The 23,581-nt window shown below is 47.4% G+C and overlaps 1 protein-coding gene across 2 annotated transcripts in view; it reads left to right on the top strand.

The window, feature by feature from the left end:
• The window catches only part of KIAA0319L (KIAA0319 like), an 81,186-nt gene extending 76,397 nt beyond the window's left edge, over positions 1-4,789 (top strand). For both annotated transcript variants that reach the window (XM_053267195.1, XM_053267194.1), the window contains exon 21: positions 1,732-4,789. In XM_053267195.1, the coding sequence (XP_053123170.1) occupies positions 1,732-1,919 (188 nt within the window). In that variant the 3' untranslated portion in view covers positions 1,920-4,789. The remainder of the gene's footprint in view (positions 1-1,731) is intronic.
• The last annotated feature ends 18,792 nt before the right edge of the window (positions 4,790-23,581 follow it).

The raw sequence follows: 23,581 nt of genomic DNA, 5'->3' as shown, positions 1-23,581 counted from the left end.
GCTGGCTGCTCATGTGGGTGTTTGTTTGGAAGCTGAATCTTCGGTTGAATCGCTTCTCGATTCATGCGCTCCCCAGACCAGAGTGACCCGCCTTGGTCTCTAAAGAGAGGGTTGATTTCAGCAGCTCAGGACAAAAAGCGAGCCTTTCATCCTTGTTTGCTCACTGAAAGTAATTGCTTATTGTCATCTTATCTCATCTAATGATGTTCCAGCCAAGTGAGCAGTCCCTTAATGACAGCCCTAGAGGGCACTGCGGCAGCACTTTGGATCACTTCCCTCTCCCCGAGAGAGGTTTGCCTGGTGATCCGGGATCCGGCTCAGCCTGCCTGCCCCTGAACAGCAGTGGCAGAGGGTGGGTGGCCTGCGGGCATCTGGCTGGCCACTAGGGCCTTTGAAAGAGGCTTGCCCACCCCAGGAGCAGGGTGTTGGTCCAGCCTGGCAGCAGGAGGGATTAGATGTTCTCTTTTGCCAAGAGGGAGACGAGGCTTTTGTGCCTTGAGATGCCCCTAGAAGCACAGCAAGCTCCTTTCCATCCAGTAGGGGCCAAATTACCTTGAGTTACATTTCATGAAGGGCATCCTTCGCCCACCCTCCGTTGTTGCACCAGCAGCCCAAGGCTGGTCTGGCCGCTTTGGGTAGCCGCGTGGGGCGGGGTGTCATGTCATGTGGCCGGCAGCTGTGTTCTCCAAATCCAGCCCAGCTTCAGAAACCGCTGCCAGCAGTCTTCAGGGCCGGGCAAGGCAATCCCGCCCCAGGGATGGAGGATTTGGAGGCTTGTAAAGCTCACCTGTCAGAATCAGAATCAAGCTTTATTATGGTCAGAGACCAGCATAAAATTGCACATTAAATGAAGGTCATACTGGAGAAAAAAAGCTCACCTGTCCTTGAGAAAAGCTCTCCTGAGCCCCAAGCATTGAGCCTCTTTCAGGAGAGCTTTGCTGGCTTCTGTAGTTGCTTTGACGGAGTCATCCTGTAGCAGCCCCACCTTTTTCTGGGAAGGCCTCAGCTTGACCCCTTAGTTCTCATCCCTTATTGATATGAAGCCTGAAGTTTGTCTACTTGAATGCCTCTTCTTCCTCCATTGGCTCCCGTTCTCCCACCCCATACACACACACACACACACACACACACACACACGCACACTTCCATCTTCTTTCCTCTCTCTGTAGCCTCCCTCTGTTGAAGTTTAGAGTGTAAGCTATGTGTACTATATTTATCCAACTCTAAGATGAGGTTTTCTCCTAGTTCTTGCCTCTTAAATATGGGAGTCATAGATTCAGAGTCTCCCTCCTTTGGGGTAAATAGAGGTATATAACCTGCATTTAACCCTTGTCTTTTAAGGCATCGTCTTACACTGAGTTGCCTTCCGTTCAGGTAAATGGGAAGGAGAGCTGCTCTTGTGTTAGCAAGCATGAATTGTGAGCACTGTGTACGAGATTCCCCTCAGGGGATGGGGCTGCTCTGGGAAGATCGCCTGCCTGCTTGCATGCAGAAGGTTCCAAGTTCCCTCTCTGGCAGCATCTCCAAGATTGGTCTGCGAGAGACTTCTGCTGTAACCTTGGAGAATCACTGGGGTATACCGAGTTAGATGGACCAGTGGTCTGACTCTGTATAAGGCAGCTTCCTATGTTCCTAAATATGGTATAGAAAAATTAAGAATCATGACTCTTTACCAGAGATCTCTCTTAACATCCAGCTTCCTTTCGGTGTATTCTTTTGTTTTTCTTAAAGGCAGCAAACAGAAAGCTCAGGTGCAGAACACCAGCCTGATGCACTCCGAATCCGAGCTGGACAGTGACGAAGCCATCTTTACGTGGCCAGACCGGGAAAAGGGGAAGTTGCTGCGTAGCCAGAATGGCTTCCTGCGCAATGGGCAAGTGGCCCCCAAAGCGAAGACCCCACGAGAGGAGATCCTATAGCCGCCGGCCAGCCTTTGCTAAGGGACAGCAAAGGATGCAAAAGGATGAAGCACTCCTATACAAGGACCCTCTGGAGCCCCACTGCGTTGCTGAGGATGCCGCTGCTACCGTGGACTTGGAGGGCCACCTTTTGTTTACTGCTGATCTTTTAAGTGGGGGGAGAAAGGGAAGCAAAGCTCCCTCTACTTGAATTTGGACGTCAAGGGAAATTCTGGCAAAAGAAGCTGTGAAACCGAGACTGTGAAGGGCATTGCCGCAGGCCTGCAAGCCACACCCGTGAGATGGTGGAGAGTGCCAGCCTGCCCCCCACCCACCCACCCCAGCTCTGCAACATACACCCTCAAATTTCCACACACTCTCTCTCGCAGAGTGGGGTGGTTAGTCTGCAAGACTCACAACTCAGCACTCGCCTCTTTCGAAAGCCAAAATACTTGACGGTGTGTTCTGGGAAACGCACCCTCGGCTGCAGCAAGGCAGCTTTGGAAACCCCTCTTCGTCACTCTCTTTCCAGAAAGGGGGGAAAGAGGCCAAGTTTGCAGAACCCAGAGCATTGTTGGTTTCCCACCTCGCTCTGGAGACAACCTTTTAGTCACGTTTTACGGTTGTGAAGGGTTATTTTTTTTCCCTTTTTGTTTTAAATTATTGTCAGTCATGCCACTGGTGTGGACAGAGGGCATGCTGCCACGTCTGTGACCCCTTCTTCCACAATGTACCCAATGCCCCCGTCCTTAAAGTCCATAACACTGTAGGGTAGGAAGTTCCTCTTCCAGTTGACAGACACCTGTTGACATGCTGCCTCAGAAAAACCTTTGCACAAGTTGAAAACAGTAAAGGAGGGAGGGTTGATTCCTTCAATTCCTAATAGCTCAATGCACACACACACACCCCTTTGCACTTCTCTGTTCGTTGCTGTTTGTTACATGTGCATTGCCTACTTTGCACCGAAAACGTTGGTCTTTCTGTGTCACTGGAAAACCTTTCGCTTTTCCTAAAGCAAACCTAGAGGAATCTCATTGAGCTCCTCATATGATTAATGTGAAGTACTTCCAGACTGTAGAAGTCAAGTCCCCCTCTTTTCTTTTTTTTGGAGACATCGGAAGGTGGGTGTGGGTGTGTACACGCTCCCTCATCTTTCTCTTATGCCCCTGCTTTCAGTACTTGCTTATTTCCACCTTCACCTGCTTCTCACCTGGCAAGCATTCTGCCTCTCTGCAAAGATGATGAATGCACCTACAGCAGACTCCCCCCAATTCCACCACCTTAACACCAAAGGGCAACTTTCCTGCTTCTAAGGTGGGGCTGCACAACTTGGGCCCGCCTGCAGATGTTGGACTACAACTCCCATCAACCCTAACTTATTGGCAGATGGGGATGATAGGAGTTGATAGGAAAATATCCTGAATTTTCAAATTTTCTCAAAGTCAGTGGGGTGGCCTGCAAGCCAGATCTGGCTCCTGAAGCAATTTCATGTGGCCCTCCAGAGATATCAAAAAAGAAGTTTTAGTCCTTTCATTCATGCAGTTGGGGCAGTCTTGGGGACGAGAACATTATGCACTTGCCCCAAAACCACTGTCTGGAAAATAAAGCAGCCCCAGAGAATGCAGAAGTTGGTCATCTTTGCTTGAGGTTTTAAAGAAAAAGTTTTCACATTCTCCTGGGTTGTGTTTACATTGCTGCACTACTGAAGTGTTGAAGATGATGAAGATTAAATATGCTGCTTTACTTGTGGGGGCCTTTCTCCCCCTTGAATTGTAGTCAAGGCTGTTGTCTTCTTTCACTTTCTCTCCCCCTGCCCCATACATTTGAATGTCAGACAGCAGCTCCTTATTGCTTGGATGCTAATGGTTTCCAGGGAGGGAGCCTCCTGCTCCCAGCGTAGGGGTAGGTGGTTTTCCTGCATGGGCTCTCTGGAAGGAATCTAGCTGTCTCCTTGCCTGGAATTGCGTCATTTTAAGGGTCACTTGGGTGGGGGTACACTGTACTTCTCAGTGAGAACTGGAATGCTATCATGTGGTATAACAGTGACTGTAATCGGGATGGGGCTTTTTTTAAACACACACACACCCCTTTGAAAAGCCCCACCTCCTAACTCCATGGCATCCAGCGTTTGTGCTAGAAAAGGCGGGGCCTCTGAATGTGAATGTCCCAGGGCAAGGTGAATGGAGGAGCCGCTTGCTGGGCTGGGGAAGGCTGTCAAAAATGGCCCCGGGGATGAACAACTCATGGTGGAGCTTGGGGTGAGCTTGGGTGTGTCTCCTCCGGGAGATTGTATTATGTAGGATCCTTAATAAATGCCCTCTATGCCACACACCTTTTCGGCAGTTTATATCTGTGTCTATCCACACCCTCCTCCCAGCTGCTGTGTTTTCTTATGGGTCCTGCATATGTAGGCTGCCATAAGGAAACCTGGTAGCCAGGGCTGGGTGTCGGGTCACCCTGACCTGCGGGGGCACTGGTCAGCTGCTGCTATAAGCTGTGGCCAGCTTGGAAGCCTGTGTCCACTCTGTGGGAGAGCCAAGGCATAGTGGTTAGAGTGTTGGACTAGGAGCGGGGAGACCCGAGTTCAGATCCCCGTTCAGCCATGAGACTCACTGGGTGACTCTGGGCCAGTCATTTCTTTCCCTCTCAGCTGAGCCTCTCTCACAGGGTTCTTGCCCAACAAGTGAATATTTGAAAAACAAGCATGCTACCTCCTGAAATGTCCCATGAGGGTCAGAAGCAGTTGGTTCCATATAGCCTTCCTAATGAATAGCCATTGATAGACCTATATCCTTCCTAGTCCATCTAATCCCCTTTTAAAGCCATCTAAGCCCATGGCTATCATCTTGTGGCACTCAGTTTGGTAAATAAACCACATGTTTTGTGAAGAACCTTTTGTTTGTCCTGAATTTACTACCAATCAGTCTCCTTGGATGACCCCAGCCCTTTTCACGTGTTATATTCAACATACCATATGCTGTCTGTGAATAGTGTACACAGGTGCAGATCGTATGTAAGTAAAATTCTTCATATGTTATGTTGAATGCAGGTCACAGCAATGTGATTCCTGTCTAGATCTTGCATTTCGGGAGGCCTGGACCCAAGTCTGCTTTTAAAATGTACAATCAGTCACACAAAAGCACACTAATGTGTGGAGAATCCTGAACTCAGATACAATGTAATGTCTGACTAGGAAACCTGTGTTTAGCTTAGGAAAGAGAACCTTTTAACTCTGTCCACTTTCTCCAGGCCATGCATAATTTTATAAACCTTAGTTGCCTTTTTCCTAACCTTTCCTTGTACAGGGAATGCTCTGACCTCTAGGTCCCTTTCCCACACCTTTTGCACCATCATTCCTCCATCTTTCTGGTGATCAGAACTATATGCAGTATTTCAGATGTGGTGGCACCATATAAAATAAATGATGCACCAAATGGCACCTGGCTGAGGCTGGGGAGCATGGCTCAGTGGTAGAGCATCCACTTTGGATGCAGAAGGTCCCAGGCTCCATCTATGGCAACACCTCCAGCTAGGGCTGTGAAAGACACCTTCCTGAAACGTAAGAACAGCACTGCTGGATCAGGCCCAAGGCCCATCTAGTCCAGCATCCTGTTTCACAAAGTTGCCCACCAGATGCCCCTGGGAAGCCCACAGGCAGAAGTTGAGGGCCTGCCCCCTCTCCCGCTGTTGCTCCCCTGCAACTGGTACGCGGAGGCATCCTGCCTTTGAGGCTGGAGGTGGTCTATATAGCCCTCCGACTAGTAGCCCTTGATAGACCTCTCCTCCATGAAGTTATCCAAACCCCTCTTAAAGCCATCCAGGTTGTTGGTTGTCCCCACATCTTGTGGCATAGAATTCCACAAGTGGATTATGTGTATTGTGAAAAAGTACTTTTATTGGTCCTAAATTGCTTTGCAATCCATTTCATGGGCTGACCCCTGGTTCTAGAGTTATGTGAGAGGAAGAAAAATCTCTTAACAACCCTCCACACCATGCATGATTTTACAGCTTGCCTCGATCATCTCTCCCCTCAGTTGTCTTTCTTTCTAAACTAAAAAGCCTCAGGTGTTGTAGCCTTGCCCCCTAAGGAAGGTGTTCCCTACAGGGGAACTTACTTGCCATTGTGGATGTTCTCATCTGCTCATACACAGTCTCCCAAAACACAGTGTGAAACCCACCAGCAATACCACAGGTAGCTAAGATTTTAAGAAAGGGGTTTTCCAACTTGGGTCCCCAGTAGGGATGTGCGAATTGATTTGGGGACAAAACGATTAGTACCCAAATCTACCTGTTATGGGCGGTTTGTGGACAAAACAAATTGCCCCTGTGTTAGCTGGCCAGATTCAGACCCAAAACAAATTGGGGGTGATTTGATTTGGGTACAAAGGGAATTTAAAAAATCAATTCGTGCAAATCCCTAGTCCCCAGATATAGTTGGACTACAATTCCCATCATCCCCAGCAGCCACAATGGTCATGTCAGATAGCTGGTGCTCAAAGTTGTGAAGGCTGGGCACCATTAAAGACAGCAGGGCTGGAAAACAGACCCATGTCCCAAAGGATACAACACACTGCTATATTCAGGCCTAGTGAATGAATGGTGAATTGTCCCTTGAAGTTAAGGGGTGTCCAACTTGGCTCCCCAGATATTGTTGGACTACAACTCTCGTTCCATCCTTGACCATTGTGGCTGGGGGATGATGGGAGTTGTAGTCCAACAACCAATGGAGACTAAGGTTGAGAGCTGTGGTCTTGAGAGAATGTGTAGCAGTAGCTACCAATATTGAACAGGACTTGGAGTAATCATCCTATCAAACCAGCAACCACAAAATCCACCCAATAAAAATTTGCTAAACCCTCGTTAAAAAAAAACAAAAAACCCACACATTACACATCACATCGCATCCTCCCTCAGAAAGCACCACCGTATTAAATGGTATGAATCCCAGTTTTATTAGTAGTATTTGTTTATGCAGCTAAATAAAGTAAAGGAAAAGTGTGTGGTCGAGTTGATGTTGACTCCTGGCCACCACAGAGGCCTGTGGTTGTCTTTGGTAGTATACAGGAGGGGTTTGCCTTTGCCTTCTCCCACGCAGTATGAGATGATGCCTTTCAGCACCTTCCTATATTGCTGCTGCCCGATATAGGAGTTTCCCATTGTCTGGGAAACAGACCATCGGGGATTCGAACCAGCAACCCCTTGCTCCTTAGGCAAGTTACTTCCCACTGTGTCATGAGAGGGCTTCTAAGGCTACGGCTTCTTAGTTTAAATGAAGGCTTCTTAAGTTTAGAAAGATGACAACTGAGGGGTGACATGATAGAGGTCTGTAAAATTATGCATGGTGTGGCGAGAATGGATAGAAATTTTTCTCCCTCTCGCATAACATTAGAACCAGATGTCATCCCATGAAACTGATTGCCAAAAAAATCGGGGTTGCTATTGACATAGCATTTCAAGAGTTGCTCAAGTTAAAAAGAGGCCTCTGCCCAAGGAACTTACAACTGAAAGGTGAACAGAGGGAGATGGGGTGTGTGGAAAATAAGGGGTGAAAAGGCAGGAATCCACCAGGCAGAGCTGCCACCCCCAGTCAGCATAGGGCTACACAACTCCAGCCCTTCCACTGTTTTTCGATTATGCTTTCCATCTTCCCCAGCCACAGTGGCTAAGAGTCAATGGGAGTTGTAGTCCAGTTGTACTCCAATATTGGGAGTCGTAGTCCGGGAGTTGTGCAGGCAATACTGAGCTAGAGGCACTGATGGTCTGACTCGCTCTAAATCCGCTTCTTAAGTCCCCCTCCCCGCACATTTTCAGCACAGGGCCAAAAGATGTGACACCAGGAGGCTTTTCACACAGGGCTTCTGCCCCGAATCTCCTTCGGGAGAGAGTGTGTGTGTGTTCACACACCAAACTTACCGTGAACTCCTGACGAGATCCTTGGACCCACTCCACACACACACACGTCGGGCTTTGTGATGCAAATTCTAGCTTATCTCAAGGAATTTCCGGATTTTTAAAAATGCTGATTTTAAGCTACTTTTTCTGAAAGTGCCCTGCAAACAGGGAGAGGTGCTGACGTAGAATCATTAGCATGATAAGAGGCATGCTCTTTTCAGAAATGCAGATCTATCTCTGCAGGGAGCTCTCTCTCACCCTCCACTCCCATTGGCTAGGAAGGAAAATACTGACACCTGCCGTGTGTACTTGCAAAAACAGAACCCGAGAGCAGAGGGGAGGAGCTACTTCCTTCAGTGCCACGAGTGTCCTTCAAAGTGGCTTCACTCAACATTTACCCCGAAGCCTGAAGCCAAGTGTGAATAACCTCCAGGTGATGCTTGATGAGGTCGCCTGACTTTTTCACCCTTTAAGCCACAATAAATGGGCTAAGCTTTAAGGTGCTGCAAGACTTTAAAAAGAAGCCTCAATATACTACCAAACCCTGATTGCTAGCCAAAAAGGCTAGTGTGAGATCTCACAATCCACCATTTGATATCCTTATTCACTGATACATAAGCATCCTGAGCCTATGTTGACCTTGAGAATGGTTCTGCATGACTATGCATTATGATTTCCCAATTAGAGACACAGTAGTTACAATTTCCCACACATGGAAGCTAAAACTCCAGAGAGCTCTGCTTTGGTCAACTCTGTGCCATCCTCCACCCCAAATCATGTTCTTGTTTTCTCTCCTCGATCACCCCCACTCCACTCCCCAACAATCAGACACAGTCCTTGTTTTTAAAATGTATTAATAAAGGTGTCAGGACCATTAAAAAGGTAGAAAGTGGTGGTGGGGGGACCCCTTTGTTACAATTCAATTTTAAACAGTTGATGTTGAGCTTTCTCCTTTCCTTGTATCTGCTGGGGCCACCAAACTAATCTGAACCTCTTGGCTTAATTGTGTTGGATTGCAGAGCTTTGCAAAGAGGGAATGAGAAAAACAATCTCTTCCCTCCCTGCTCTCTTCAAATATGTGCAAACAAGGGAAGTTTTGTTGTTTGTCCTGTCTTTTCTCTCGGGTCTGTTCTCTTCTAGACTGCGCCATAGAATTGTGATTTTCAGCTATGAGCAAGCAATGGTGTCAAGGAATTGCCGACTCACCCACACATCCTAATGTTCTACAGAGATGGGAGGTTCTACGATCTCTTCCTGTCTCCGTTAGTAGCAGCACCATCTCTTCCCTTCCACAAGATGTCCGTCATTTTGTGTTGGGCTGATAGGACTGATTCCATGAGCAAGGCAGGAGCAGTGCTAGAAAACGCGGGAGGCACAAAAGGGGCAAAATGCATTGGGGTTGGGGCAAATTTTAAGAACATAAGAAGAGCCCTGCTGGATCAGGCCCAAGGCCCATCTAGTCCAGCATCCCGTTTCCCACAGTAGCCCACCAGATGCATTTAGAAAGCCCTCAGTAGGAGATGGAGGCATGCCCCCTCTCCTACCACTGCTCCCCTACAGCTGGTAGCCGGAGGCCTGGTAGCCGATAGCCCTCAAGACTAGTAGCCATAGATAGACCTGTTCTCCATGAATTTGTCTAAGCCCTGCTTAAAGCCATCCAAGCTGATGGCTTATCACTACATCCTGTGGCAGAGAATTCCATAGGTTAATTCTAGGTCAATTCTTCCTAATTCCATAGGTTAATTCTATAGCCATCAAGACAAGTAGCCATTGATAGACCTGTCCTCCATGAATTTGTCTAAGCCCCACTTAAAGCCATCCAAGCTGGTGGCTATCACCACATCCTGTGGCAGAGAATTCCATAGGTTAATTCTGTGCTGTGTGAAAAAGCACTTCCTGGTACGAGTCCCAAATTTATTGGCAATCAGTTTCATGGGATGACCCCTGGTTCTATGTAGGGAGAAAAACTACTCTCTATGCATTCTGTTCACACCATGCAGAATTTTATAAGCGTCTATCATGTCTCCCCTTAGTTATCTTCTTTCTAAAATAAAGAGCTGCTTTGTGTTTGGGTGTTTTAGAGGCTGGGCTCATAGCTTGATGGCAGAGCAACTGCTTTGCATGAAGGAGGTCCTCGGTTTACTCCCTGGCAGCAACTCCATCTAGGCCTGGGAAAGACTGCAGCCTGAAACTTTGAACTGCTGCCAGTCAGTGTAGACAATTCTGAGCTAGATGGGCCAAGGGTCTGACTCAGTATACTGCCACTTCTAAGGGGGTGGGGCTGTAGCTCAGTGGCAGAGCATCTGCTTTATATGCAGAAGGTCCCAGGTTCGATCCTGGGTAGGATGGGGAAATGCCCCACTGAAACCCTGGAGAACGGCTGCCAGTCAGTGTGAAGAGTGCTCAGCTAAATAATCTGACTCAGTATAGCTTCATATGGTCCTAAGGCATATTCTATGCCCACCTTTCTTTATATGTGACTGGGGTTAGAAGTGGAAACAAATATTGAGCCCACAGAAAGAACAGGATGCATTTCGGCGAGAGGGGTGAGCTCTATCTCATATGCTGGGTTTCTGAAAAAAAACTCTGAAAAGCTGCGTATATTTCTGTATATTTTGCATTAACAATCCCATCTGGAATATATGGAGTAAGTCTTACTGGGTTTTTCATGGCATTCGCTTTTTGTGGAAGCATGCTTAGGATTGCAGCCTTATTGTGATTCTGAGTGAATGATTCCAGAAGGGCGCCAGCAATTGAGGGGGCAGTTTGTGCCCCCTTTCTGCTAGTGCCATGGGGTCAACCTCTGGTTGAAAGACATGGGGGGTGTCTGCTGCTGTCGCATATAATACCGACGCTGGATACCAAGCCGACTCCATGGGTGTTCCAGAACTCGCTGAGCTCCGTGATTAATGTGAACAAAATGTTTTGCCAGAATTCCTTAATAACTCATGTGAGGGCTCTGCCTTTCTCCATCTGTGTGCTCCTCCGCTTACTGCATAGCGTAGCCAATGGCAGCACAGGAGCATTCCCACAAGAGGTGAGGAGAGGCACCGTGTCGTGTAGGAAGCCAACACATCGCTTTGACTGGCAGACCGACTGATTGGTTTAGATTCCTAGCTCCCCTCTATGGGGCAGATAATAAATACATCTAATAAACAGAAACCCCAGCCCTCACAGCAGGAGGGAAAATGCAAGGAAACCCCCTACAGACTTCTGCACCAATGTTCCCTCTCACAGAGATTCCCAGATGTTGTTGGCGACAACTCCCATAATCCCCAAGCATTGCAGCTGGGGGTTCTGGGAGCTGTAGTCAACAACATCTGGGAATCCCTGTTAGAGGGAGCACTGTTCTGCACCCTTTCCCCAAATTCTGAGCCTGGAAACTTCCAAGAGGAAAGGCTTTCCAGCACTTCCAGAAGGTGCTCAGGATTGTACCCAAGTGAGTCTGCAGGAAGAGAAAACTCCATGATTTATGCATTTTTAAAATTTTACATTTATATCCCACTCTTCCTCCATGAAGCCCAGAGGAGTATAAATTGTTATGTTTCTCCTCACAACCACCCTGTGAGGTAGATTAGGTTGAGAGAGAAGTGACTGGCCCAGAGTCACCCAGTGAGTTTCATGGCTGAATGGGGATTCGAACTCTGGTCTCCTCCAGTCCTAGTCCAATGCTCTAACCACTACACCACACTGACTCTATTGGAGGAAGCAGACATCAAAAATGTTGCTTTTACATAGAGATGGATCCACCAGGGACACAACAGAAGCCTCCCCCTACCATGTCAAATAGCAGCTACAGAGGGGCGGGGTCATCCCACTATAGAATTTTAGAGTTGGAATGGCCCTTAGAGGCCTTCTAGTCCACCCCCACCCAACCCAGTGCAGGAAAGTGCTACTCATCCATGAGCCAGGCCCACAAATTCTGACCAACAGTACCATCTTAAGGGATGAATGCTCGTAGTGATTTTTGGCACACACACACATTTCCCAATGTGGAGAATGGGTCTCTGTGTATTATCACCTCTTTTTTTATCCCTGCCCACCAAATGATTAGGGTAAAATTGCAGTCACTTTAGCACAGAGGGTCATCAGGGTAACAGTGAACCGACTGTTATCCTCTCTCCCTGGAGTAATCTTCGGAAAACATCCCTGCCTGTTTCCATTTCGTGTTTTTAAAACTTGTTAAAGCCTTCAAAACACCCTTGCAGACTGGGACGCTGAAGCCTGTTGGTCAGGACACTGACCATAAAAGCCGGTCAACAAAATGACAGCTGAACCTACTGCAGTGTTATCACCTCCATCTCTAGGGGCATATCAACAACCACAATGAGCTTTTGTCCTCCCTGATGGTACCAACAACCATCCCTACTGGCTTGTGTACTATAGAGCATCTCTGACAGATGGCTATTTAACCTCTAGACAGACTCTGAATCGGGACCGTGGTGGGTGCAGTGTGATACAGCTACCCCTGCTGCAGTTGTTCCAATCTAGAGCCTCCCCCCGCCCCAGCAACTGCTATTTTTGGAAGAAAAGATAAGCCAGTTTGAGCTCGTGGTGGGCTCAATGTAACACCTAGCCCTTCAATATCCTTTAAATCTATATTATAAAGCTGATTGGGCCTCACTCACTCACTCACTCACTGACAAAGGGAGGATGCCTCTGAATACCAGTTGCAGGAGAGAGGGCATGCCCTCAACTCCTGCCTGTGGCTTCCAGCAGCATCTGGTGGGCCACTGTGCGAAACAGGCTGCTGGACTAGATGGGCTTTGGGCCTGATCCAGCAGGGCTGTTCTTATGACATAAACCACTCATAACATCATAAACCACTCATCCCTATGTTCATAACATAATCATAATCGGACGTTTTAATTATAACATCACATCACATATTGCGTCACATAACACATCACATCACAGAATCATAACATAATTATAATATAACATAATCATAACGTCATAAACCACTCATCCCACTCATCATAAACCACTCACTGACATAAACCGGGCCTCACTCACTCGCTCACTCACTCACTGACATACAACTCCCAGACCAAACCACGAAAGACAGGAACATACCATTTTTGCAGGTAGTTTCCAGACCTCACCCAAACTACCAAGAAATAAATAAAAAATGAAAACCCTGGAAAAGAAGTGTTAAGTTCCCAGAAAATATGGGGTAACTCTCCCATTGGAAAGCATGGGGAATGAGACCTCCTCGAGCTACATCAAGTCTACAGTCACAGACACACCTGAAGGAAAGTTTGCAAACTGCAAGCCCATTTACTAGTATTCTAATAAGACCACTTTAAGTGGTGCAGCGGGGAAATGCTTGACTAACAAGCAGAAGCTTGCTGGTTTGAATCCCTGCTGGTATGTTTCCCAGACTATGGGAAACTCCTATATCGGGCAGCAGCGATCTAGGAAGATGCTGAAAGGCATCATCTCACACTGCGCAGGAGGAGGCAATGGGAAACCCCTCCTGTGTTCTACCAAAGACAACCGCAGGGCTCTGTGGGCGCCAGGCATCGACACTGACTCAATGGCACCTTTTTTTACCTTTGTACTTTAATAAGACCAAAAAAAGGAGATGGGCTCTGAGATATGTTCAGCCCAAGCTGTCTGTCTTCAGGTCCCCTGATCTCTCCTGTGAATTTCACGAGGACCAGTTCCGGTCCTGTATGGCTTGCAGCAATGGATTGTGCTGTACGGGTGCACAGAAGATCCATGTGCCCATTCTCACAAGTCCCAGAGTTGGCAAAACCCCAAATCCTAGAGCCTCCTGAGTAGGGGGTGGGGCAGAGTATGGGAGAGGAGTCAGATTGGGAGGCAGCACTGGCAGGCAACTGGTAGCCCCTGCCATTAGGAATGCAGACACAGAAGCAGAAGAACCCCAGTTGATACCTCCACCAAGACACAACCCTGCCAAAGTCCTCCAACGTAGAGGAATATTCTGGCCAGGATGGAAACCCCACCCTCACTGCAGGAGCAGGTGCATGCAAAATTTGACAAAGCCCCTTTAAAGGCCAAAGGATGCTCCTAGAAGGGGCAAGGCCCAGTCACCCAGCCTGAGTAGTAGGCTACAAAATCCAGCAGTTCACCATGAGACACTGGAACATAGGAACATGGGAAGCTGCCATATACAGAGTCAGGCCATTGGTCTATCTAGCTCAGTATTGTCCTCACAGACTGGCAGCGGCTTCTCCAAGGTGGCAGGCAGGAATCTCTCTCAGCCCTATCTTAATTGGAGAAGCCAGAGAGGGAACTTGGAGCCTAGATGCTCGTCCCAGAGTGGCTCCATCCTCTAAGGGGAATATCTTACAGTGCTCAGACTTCTAGTATCCCATTCATATGCAGCCAGGGCAAACCCTGCTTAACTAAAGGGACAAGTCCTGCTTGCTACCACAAGACCAGCTCACTGCTGGAGCAACATTCCCTTTTGCTGTGCTACCTGCTCAGCTCTGACTGGTCCTGACCTGGTATCCTGGGAGCTGTCCAAGGTCTGGGGCATCCCTGGTCCTTATCTTGGAAAAGACTGTGGTAGTGCCTGGAGTAGGGCAACAGTACAGCCATGTCCAAAGTCACAGCCGGTTATCTCCTTGTGGCTGGTGAAAAGAACTCAGCCCTCATCCTCTCTGCCAAAACCACACCCTAAACCACGAAGATCTCTGAGCGGAAATTGGGCTGAGAAGGCGCACCGGCAGCAGCGTCCCTTTTACCTTGGTCTGCGCCCAGAAAGCCAGTTGAGATGCAGATGAAAGCTATTGATTTCAGGGGGAGGAAACAAAAAATGCTGAAGCTTCAGGGATCAACCTTCAACAAACTGCAACGGAGCGCAGGATGTCACCGCCTCGAAACGAAGCCAAAGAACCTTGATTAATTAGCAGAGTCCTTGAAGAAAATTAACGAACGGCTACCCAGTCTGCCAGTTCAGTGAACGCGCTTCAGCACTGCAGTGGGCAGATACAGAAGTGCAAGTAGGGCTAGGGAGAGTGATTTTAAAACACAACAGCGAGGGAGATAATCCAGCCAGGGGTATAGTGGAGGGCCAAGGGGGGGTAAGGTACCCTAGGGGTTCCCAAGGCTGAGGCCCCCAATGTTCTGGTTTATGTTGACAGCATTTGGGGAGATGCAGAAGAAGGGCCCCAAGATTGGGGATGAGAGCTGGTCTTGCAGTAGCGGGCATGAATCATCCACTGTGCTAAGCAGGTTTTGCCTTGATTTGCATTTGAATGAGTGACTACACGTGAGCACTGTCTACTGTAAGATGTTCCCCCTTGGGGGGTGGGGCTGTAGGTCAGTGATAGGGCATTTGATTGCATGCAGAAGGTCCCAGGTTCCGTCCCTGGCAGCATCTCTAGGTAGGACTGGGAAAGACTCCTTCCTGGAACCTTGGAGAAGCCACTGCTAGTCACTGTGCACATCAGGGGTTCTCAACCTTGGGTCCCAGATGTCTCTGGACTACAACATCATCCCTGAACACAATGGGGAGCCAAGTTTAACAAGCCCTGGTGTAGACAATACTGAGCTAGATGAACCAATGGTTCCCAGGTTTCCTCCACAGCCTCGGATGTTGCATTGTATGTCAGAACTGAGATGAGATTCTCAACGTTGGGTCCCTAGATGTTATTGAACTTCAACTCCCATAATCCCCAGCCCCAGTGGGCTTTGGTTGGGGATTATGGGAGTTGAAGTCCAATAACATCTGGAGACCCAGCGTTGAGAATCCCTGCTCCACATAACGTCTTGATCCTCCTTCCATGAGCTCAGTGATGAGAACTGTGATGCACTTCTGGTGCGAGATGTCAGAGCTGAAGAACCATTGGAGACCACAGTGTGATGATCTCATTCAGCTTATATGCGAGTGGAGCACTGCCAAGGATGGAAGTCCAACATGGATGTGTTGGGTTTCAGAAGAGGAAACTTCTCAAAAACAAGGGGGCTGGAGAGCCAGTGTGGTATAGTGGTTAAAGTGCTGGACTAGGACCGGGGAGACCCGAGTTCAAATCCCCATTCAGCCATGATACTAGCTGGGTGACTCTGGGCCAGTCACTTCTCTCTCAGCCTAACCTACCTCACAGGGTTGTTGTGAAAGAGAAACTCAAGTATGTAGTGCACCGCTCTGGGCTCCTTGGAGGAAGAGCGGGATATAAATGTAAAAATAAAAAGGAAGCTCAAAAGGGAAGTCAGAAGGGTCAAATCACTCCAGAAAGCATGGACCGTATTCAAAATCACAATAATAGAAGCTCAGTTGGAATGTATACCAAGAAGGAGAAAAGGTACCACCAAGTCCCTGAGGATGCCAGGGTGGTGAACTAGTAGAGTCGAGGATGCTATACAAGGGAAGAAGACTTCCTTCCGAAAATGGAAGCCCTGCCCAAATTAGGAGAACAGAAAAAGGAACATAAACTCTGGCAAAAGAAATGCAAGGAGACAATAAGGGATGTAAAAAGAGAGTTTGAGTCGTATATAGCTAGAAGCGTCAAAGGGAATAATAAAAAGTTCTATATCAGAAGCTGAAAACCTGCCCAGGAGAAAGGTTAGATGATGAAGGTGCGAAAAGGATTATTAAGGAGGAGAAGGAGATTGCAGAGAAGCTGAATGAGTCCTTTGCATCTGTCTTCACGGCTGGGGGCTTAGCAACCATTGACCGAACGGATCTGAAGAATCCGGGCCGCCACGCCCCTCTGGTACCCTAGCCACGCCCACTGTGCCTGACATCAGCCAGGGCTCCATTTGTGAGAAGCTTCAGCCAGCGCTGGGTTCCCAGCCTGGCCAGGAGTGCGTCTCTCTGCCTTTCCAAGTAGGGAAAGGTGCTCCTGGGCATGCTGGAAGCGCAGTGCTGGCTGCTGAAGCGGTGTGCGGATGGGGCCGCGTGGCCCTGTTCCACATTTGGCCACCCCCCCTGCATTTTATGTCAGACACAGCAGGGGCGTGGCTAGGGTACGGGGTGGGGGGTGCTGCAGCAGGGCACTTAAACAGGGCCACTGTCAGCTTCACTATTCATTCATTCATTCCATTTCTATACCGCCCTTCCAAAAATGGCTCAGGGCAATTTACACAGAGAAATAACAAACAAATAAGATGGCTCCCTGTCCCCAAAGGGCTCACCATCTAAAAAGAAACATAAGATAGACACCAGCAGCAGTCACTGGAGGAAAGCTTCTCGGACTTGGAGACTGAAGAACTGGACCAATTTGAGGTGATGAGAGAGGATGTTCGAAACTGGCTTGAAAAACTAAAAATTAACAAATCACCAGGGCCAGATGGCATCCACCCAAGAGTTCTGAAGGAAGGCAAATGTGAAATTGCTGATCTCCTAGCAAAAATATGTCACTTGTCCCCGACAATCAGGCTCTGTACCAGAGGACTGGAAAGTAGGTAATATAACTCCCATTTTCAAAAAGGAATCCAGGGTGAGGGGGATTTGGGGAACTACAGGATAACTTCTGGGCCGGGTAAATTGATGCAAAGCCTACTTAAGGACAAAATCATTAAGCATATAGAAGAACAGAGAACCAGCATGGCTTTTGCAAGGGCAAGTCTTGCCTCACTAACCTTTTGGAGTTTTTGAGAGTGTCAACAGGCATGAGGATAAAGGTGATCCGGTTGACTTAGTTTACTTGGACTTCCAAAAAGCTTTTAACAAAGTTTCTCACCGAAGGCTTTTGAGTAAACTTAGCAGTCATGGGATAAGGGGACAAGTTAATGTGTGGACTGGTAACTGGTTGAGTGACAGAAAACAGAGGGTAGGAATAAATGGACAATTTTCACAATGGAGGGAGGGACGTAAAAAGTGGGGTCTTCCAGGGCTCTGTACTAGGACCAGTGCTCTTGTTCATAAATGATCTAGAAGTTGGGATAACCAGCAAAGTGGCCAAATTTGCAGATGACACCAAACTGAGAGGAGAGCTGGTCTTGTGGTGGCAAGCATCATGACTTATCCCCTTAGCTAAGCAGGGTCCACCCTGGTTGCATTTGAATGGGAGACTAGAAGTGTGAGCACTGTAAGATATTCCCCTGAGGGGATGGAGCCGCTCTGGGAAGAGCAGAAGGTTTCAAGTTCCCTCCCTGGCAGCATCTCCAAGATTGGGCTGAGAGAGATTCCTGCCTGCAACCTTGGAGAAGTCGCTGCCCATCTGTGTAGACAATACTGAACTAGAGTTGGTCTGACTCAATATATGGCAGCTTCCTATGTTTCTATGTTCCTCTTTACAGTAGTGAAATCCAAAACAGATTGTGAAGAGCTGCAAAAGAATCTCTCCAAACTGGGTGAGTGGGTGACAAAATGGCAAATACAGTTCAATGTAAGCAATTGTAAAATGATAGATATTGGGGCAAAAAAACCCCTTCACATATAACTGATGGGGTCTAAGCTGTTGGTGACTGTCCAGGGACTTTTACACACAGCAAGCTTTACCATGAGTTTACTGGGAGGCTTTTCTGCAAACTCGAAGTTGTCCCCCCAAAACGACACAAATAGTGGATTTTTTTTACCCCAGATATAAATTACCCTGGGCTACACTCTAACGCACAGTGAAAACCCTGAATTGTGTGTGAACTGCTCCCTGATAACTTGCATGGACTTCGGGGGAGATGCGAGTTAAAGGGCTTTAAAAGCCCCGTGTGAAAAACCTCCAGGAGAGGAATTTGGGGTTGTGGTGGACACAGCTTGCTGAAAGTGTTGACTCGGTGCATAGCAGCTGTGGAAAAGGCCAATTCCATATTAGAGGTCATTAGGAAGGGGACTGATATTAAAAATGCTTGTGTTATAATGCCTTTATACAAATCTATGGTGCAGCCACATTTGGAGTACAGTGTGAAGTTCTGGTCACCATGTGTTAAGGACACTGTAGAACTGGAAAAGGTGCAGAAGAAGGCAACAACCAAGATGATTAGGGGCCTAGAGCACCTTTCTTATGAGGCAAGGCTACAACATCTGGGGCTATATAGTTTAGAAAAAAAGATGACTGTGGGAAGACATAATAGAGGTGTATAAAATTATGCATGGAGTAGAGAATGGACAGAGAAATCTTTCTCCCTCTCATACAACACTAGAACTAGAGGCCATACCATGAAACTGAAGGCTAGGAAGACTGATAAAAGGAAGTACTTTTCCCACACAGTTCATAATTAATCTATGGAATTCTCTGCCACGGGATGTGGTGATGGCCACTAGCTTGGATGGCTTTAAAAGGGAGAGCCTTTTAATTTTAGACAAATTCATGGAGCACAGGGCTATCAATGGCTACTAGTCTGGTGGCTATAGGCCACCTCCAGCCACAGAGGCATGACGCCTCTCAATACCAGTCACCGGGGAGCAACAGCAGGAGCGAGGGCATGCCCTCACCTCTTGGCTGTGGGCTTCTCAGAGACAGCCACTGTGGGGGGAAAGGATGCTGGACTAGATAGGCCTTGGGCCTGAACCAGCAGGGCTCTTCTTAATGTGGCAAAAATATCCTTGATGCTGCTGCTGCTGCTGCTGCTGCTGATGATGATGATGATTGTTTACACAGTCAGACAGGTGCTATTGACTGGTTTGTTTTATCCAGACATCGAGTCCTTCCCAAGGACCTGGGATGGCTGAATTTTATTGTCAGTGTTGTTGCTGTTGTTATAGATATTGTCGCAGAATATAGGCTGTTCCCAGTAAAGTTGCTTTTTGTAATTGGCTGATGGTGATTTCTGTGGCCCCTATTATTCATTCATTCATTCATTCATTCATTCATTTACTCATTTATGTATGTATGTATGTATGTATGTATGTATGTCCTAAGTCCCCAGGGTGGTTAACAAGATTTTTTTTTTTAATTGGTAAACACATCAAAACAGAAGAAATTCGGCCAAAAGTTTAAAAAGAGCCAGGGAGAGCTCATTCGGCAAAAGCCTGGATAAAAAAATGCAGTCTTCATTTTCCTCCTGAAGGCTGGGAAAAAGGCAGCCATGTGGATCTCAGCTGCGAGTGAGTTCCACATCCTGGGTGCAGCCACTGAGAAGGCCCCATCCCGTGTGCTTGACAAACAGGCCTCAGGCAGGTGTCCGCACATGGATCAGAACCCTCCCGGCCGATCTAGTCAGCTGGGAGCAGATGGTCTCCCAAGGTACCCAGCGCCCCAGTTGCAATAATAATATTGTTTATTAATAAGTAAAAGAACAACATAAGAAAGGTCCTGCTGGATCAGTCCAAAGGTCCATCTAGTCCCCCATCCTGCTTCACACACAACCATTTGCTCTTGGGAAACCCACAAATAGGGGAAAGAGGGAATCCACCCTTCCCATGGGGCTCCCTAGAACCTGGTGTTCGGGGATATGTCTCCTCTGATCTTGATGGAAATATAATATACCAAGGCTAGTGGCCATTGACCACCCTATCCTCCATGAATTTGTCTAATCTCCTTTTACGTAAAGTGTCCCATCAAGTTGATTTCAACTCCTGGTGCCCACAGAGCCCTGTGGTTTTCTTTGGTAGAATACAGGAGGGGTTGACCATTGCCTCCTCCCACGCAGTATGAAATGATGCCTTTCAGCATCTTCCTATATCGCTGCTGCCTGATATAGTAGCAGCGGGGATTCAAACTGGCAACCTTCTGCTTGTTAGTCAAGCATTAAACCCACCTAAATTGGTGGCCAGTCACCTTAAGTGGAGCAGCAGACTAACAAGCAGAAGGTTGTCGGTTCAAATCCCCGCTGGTATGTTTCCCAGACTATGGGAAACACCTTTATTGGGCAGCAGCGATATAGGAAGGTGCTGAAAGGCATCATCTACATCTCAGATTGTGCAGGAGATGGCAATGGTCAACCCCTCCTGTATTCTACCCAAGACAACCACAGGGCTCTGTGGGCACCAGGAATCTAAATCAACGGCACATTTTACTTTAAATTGATGGCCATCATCACCACATCCAGTGGAGCAGCTAGTTCCAAAGTTTAGCCAGCTGTTGTGTAAAGAAGTACTTCCTTTTGTCTCTCCTGAATCTCCCAGCATTTCGCTCCAATGCTGGATGACCTAATGTGATGAGAGAGGAAGAAAAACATCTCTCTCTATCTCTCTCCCCCCGTTTGATCCACCACACCATGCATGATTTTACACACCTCTATCATGATGTCTTTCCTTATCCACCTTCTTTCTAAACTCTAAAGGCCCAAACGTAGTCTCTTCACACCAGAGAAATTGTTGTTAATACTGCGGAACTGTGTTGGTCCTCCTGAAACGTTGGTTTGCATTTCATTGGGGAAATGTCCTCCCAGGCCAACTTTCTTTCTTTCTGCAAATCAAGTTCCCAAGTGTCCTGTGTGCCTTTTCTTTATCCTTGGCCCCTAATGAGCCAGTGTTGCTAACGGGTTTGCAATGATCCTGTTGAAGTTAATGGCCTGCTCATTAACAGGTAGTGATGCCTTTGAAGGAAAATTAATAATTTGTTTTAGGAGACTGGATGGAAGGTGGAGGAATCGTATTACCTTGGGTATTAGAATGAATTCATTTTTATTTTTATTTTTGCTTTTTGTACCAGTCTCTGCCATAAAAATTGTTATGATAAACCAATTTTTATCCCCCCCAAATAAAAATAAAAATAATAAAATCTCAAAGCACCTTACATAGCAAGAGGTATAAGAAAATGGTTCCTTGTCCCAAAGGGGTGTTCAATCTAGGGTTGCCATGTCCCCCGGAATTTAGGGTAGCCCCCGGATTTTGGCTCTTCCACCCAACTGCTAAATTTCACCCAGATTTACACAGATTTAACATGTGCTGCCCGGATTGCCCAGATTTTACTCTGGATCTGAACACATGGGAGGGCAGAGGAGGGGGAAGCATAAAAATCTGTTAAGTAAATAAATAAAATGCAAATCAGTGGCTGCATGATTTGCATAATATGCAAAATAGGTCACCTAGATTTGGGGAGTTTGAATATGGCATCCCTAGCTTCAATCGGAAAAGAAACACAAGGGATACACCAGAGAGTGCTCTCCTCCTGCTAAATACAAGAGACGGTGCAGCCACAAGTCAGTGGAAGAACTTCTGTTTTGCATGCAAAAGGTCCCAGGTCAATCCCTGGCACGCCCCAGCAGGTAGGGCTACAAAAGACTCTTCTCTGTCTGAATGCTGCTGCCAGTCAGTGTTTGTGGATAAAACTGAGCTCGGTGAGCCAGTGGTCTTGCCTCTGATTAAGGAAGCATTGTGTGTTCATCTGAATGCAAGACTCTTGAATGGGGGTACTTGGTGAGGGAGAGGAATGCATCGTTGTCCGTAGTGCCCATGCTCAGAAAGACATGCGCATGAGCACTAAAGCACCCTCTGGCGCACAGTCACTGCGGTGTGGCAAGGTTCCACTTGAACCAACAGCAGCATGTAGGTTCAAAAGGAAGTTATGCTTTGTGAGCATACATGTATCTAGGGGTTCACAAACATGGGTTCTCAGCTGCTGTTGGGCGACAACTGTCATCATCCCAAGCCTTGGGCCCCCAGAAGTTTGTTGGACTACAACTGCCATCATCCCCTGCCTTCAGCCACCGTGGCAGTGAGTGATGGGAGTTGTAGTCCTGCAACGTCTGGGGATCTCACGTTTGGGAACCCCTGCTGTAACCAGGAGGACAAAAACACAAGAAACCCCACAAACACCAACAGTTCTTTCAAATCCGCTCTGGCCGGATGCTGCAGAGTAAATGAAATCATCACCATAGAATATAGGAAGCTGCTGCCTACCGAGTCAGACCCTTGCTCCGTCTAGCTCACTCCTGTCTGCACTGACTGGCAGCAGCTCTCCAGGGTTTCAGGCAGGAGCCTTTCCTAGTCCTACCTGGAGATGCTGCCAGGGGTTGAACCTGGGCCCTTCTACATGCTAACAGATGCCCTTTCACTGAGCTTATGGTCCCATCCCCCAAGGCAGGGGTTTCCAATCTGTGGTACTCCAGATGTTGCTGAACTACAACTCCCATCACCCCCAACTACCATTTATTGATGCAAGCTGTAGTTCATCAACATCTGGAGTATCACTGATTCAACTAGGAGCCTCTGCCCTAAGGGGAATAGCTTACAGCAGCGAGCGCTCCCATGCCATTGCCCATCCAAATTCAAACCAGGGCAGACCCTGCTTAGCAAAGAGGACAGTTCATGTCAGTCTGTTTCCTGGCCCGATTCAAGGTGCTGGTTTTAACCTTGAAAGCCCACAATGGCTTGGGACCAGGTTGCCTGAGGGAGTGCCTTGGTCTTTAAGATCTTCTTTGGAGGTGCCCCTGCCAAACAAGGTGAGAGGGCCTTTTCAGTGGTGGCACCCCGTTTATGGAATAGCCTCCCCAGCGAGGTTCACCAGACTTCATCGCTTTGTTCTTTTAGACTCCAGGTAAAGACCTTTGTGTTCACTCAGGCCTTTTAATTTTTTTTAAATTTTGATCTGATTGCGACTGATTTTTTTAAAAATGTTTTTTTAATTATTTTATATTATATTTTCTCTCCCCCCCCCTTTTAAAATCTGTTATGATTTAATGTGTTATGTGTTTTTATCTCGTGTTTTAATGTTGTGTTGTAAGCCGCCCAGAGAACAATTTGTTATGGGGCGGCTAACAAATAAAGTTGTTTATTCGTAATAATTATTTATTATCATTAATGCTCACTGCTGCAAGACCTGCCTTCAGTAATGGTCACTGACCGAAATAAAGATTGCTTGAATGAGGTCCTGGTGGGTACATGGAAGGAACCGGATAGTGATCATGGCATGAGAAAAGGGGGTCTTCCAAACGCACAAGAAATTCTCTCTTTTCTTCTGCAAAAGATTGGAGGCTTTGGAACGCAGCCCTGT

The sequence above is a fragment of the Hemicordylus capensis genome, chromosome 7, assembly GCF_027244095.1.
Source record: "Hemicordylus capensis ecotype Gifberg chromosome 7, rHemCap1.1.pri, whole genome shotgun sequence".
Taxonomy (NCBI): domain Eukaryota; kingdom Metazoa; phylum Chordata; class Lepidosauria; order Squamata; family Cordylidae; genus Hemicordylus; species Hemicordylus capensis.
This window is presented reverse-complemented; position numbering and strand designations above follow the sequence as displayed.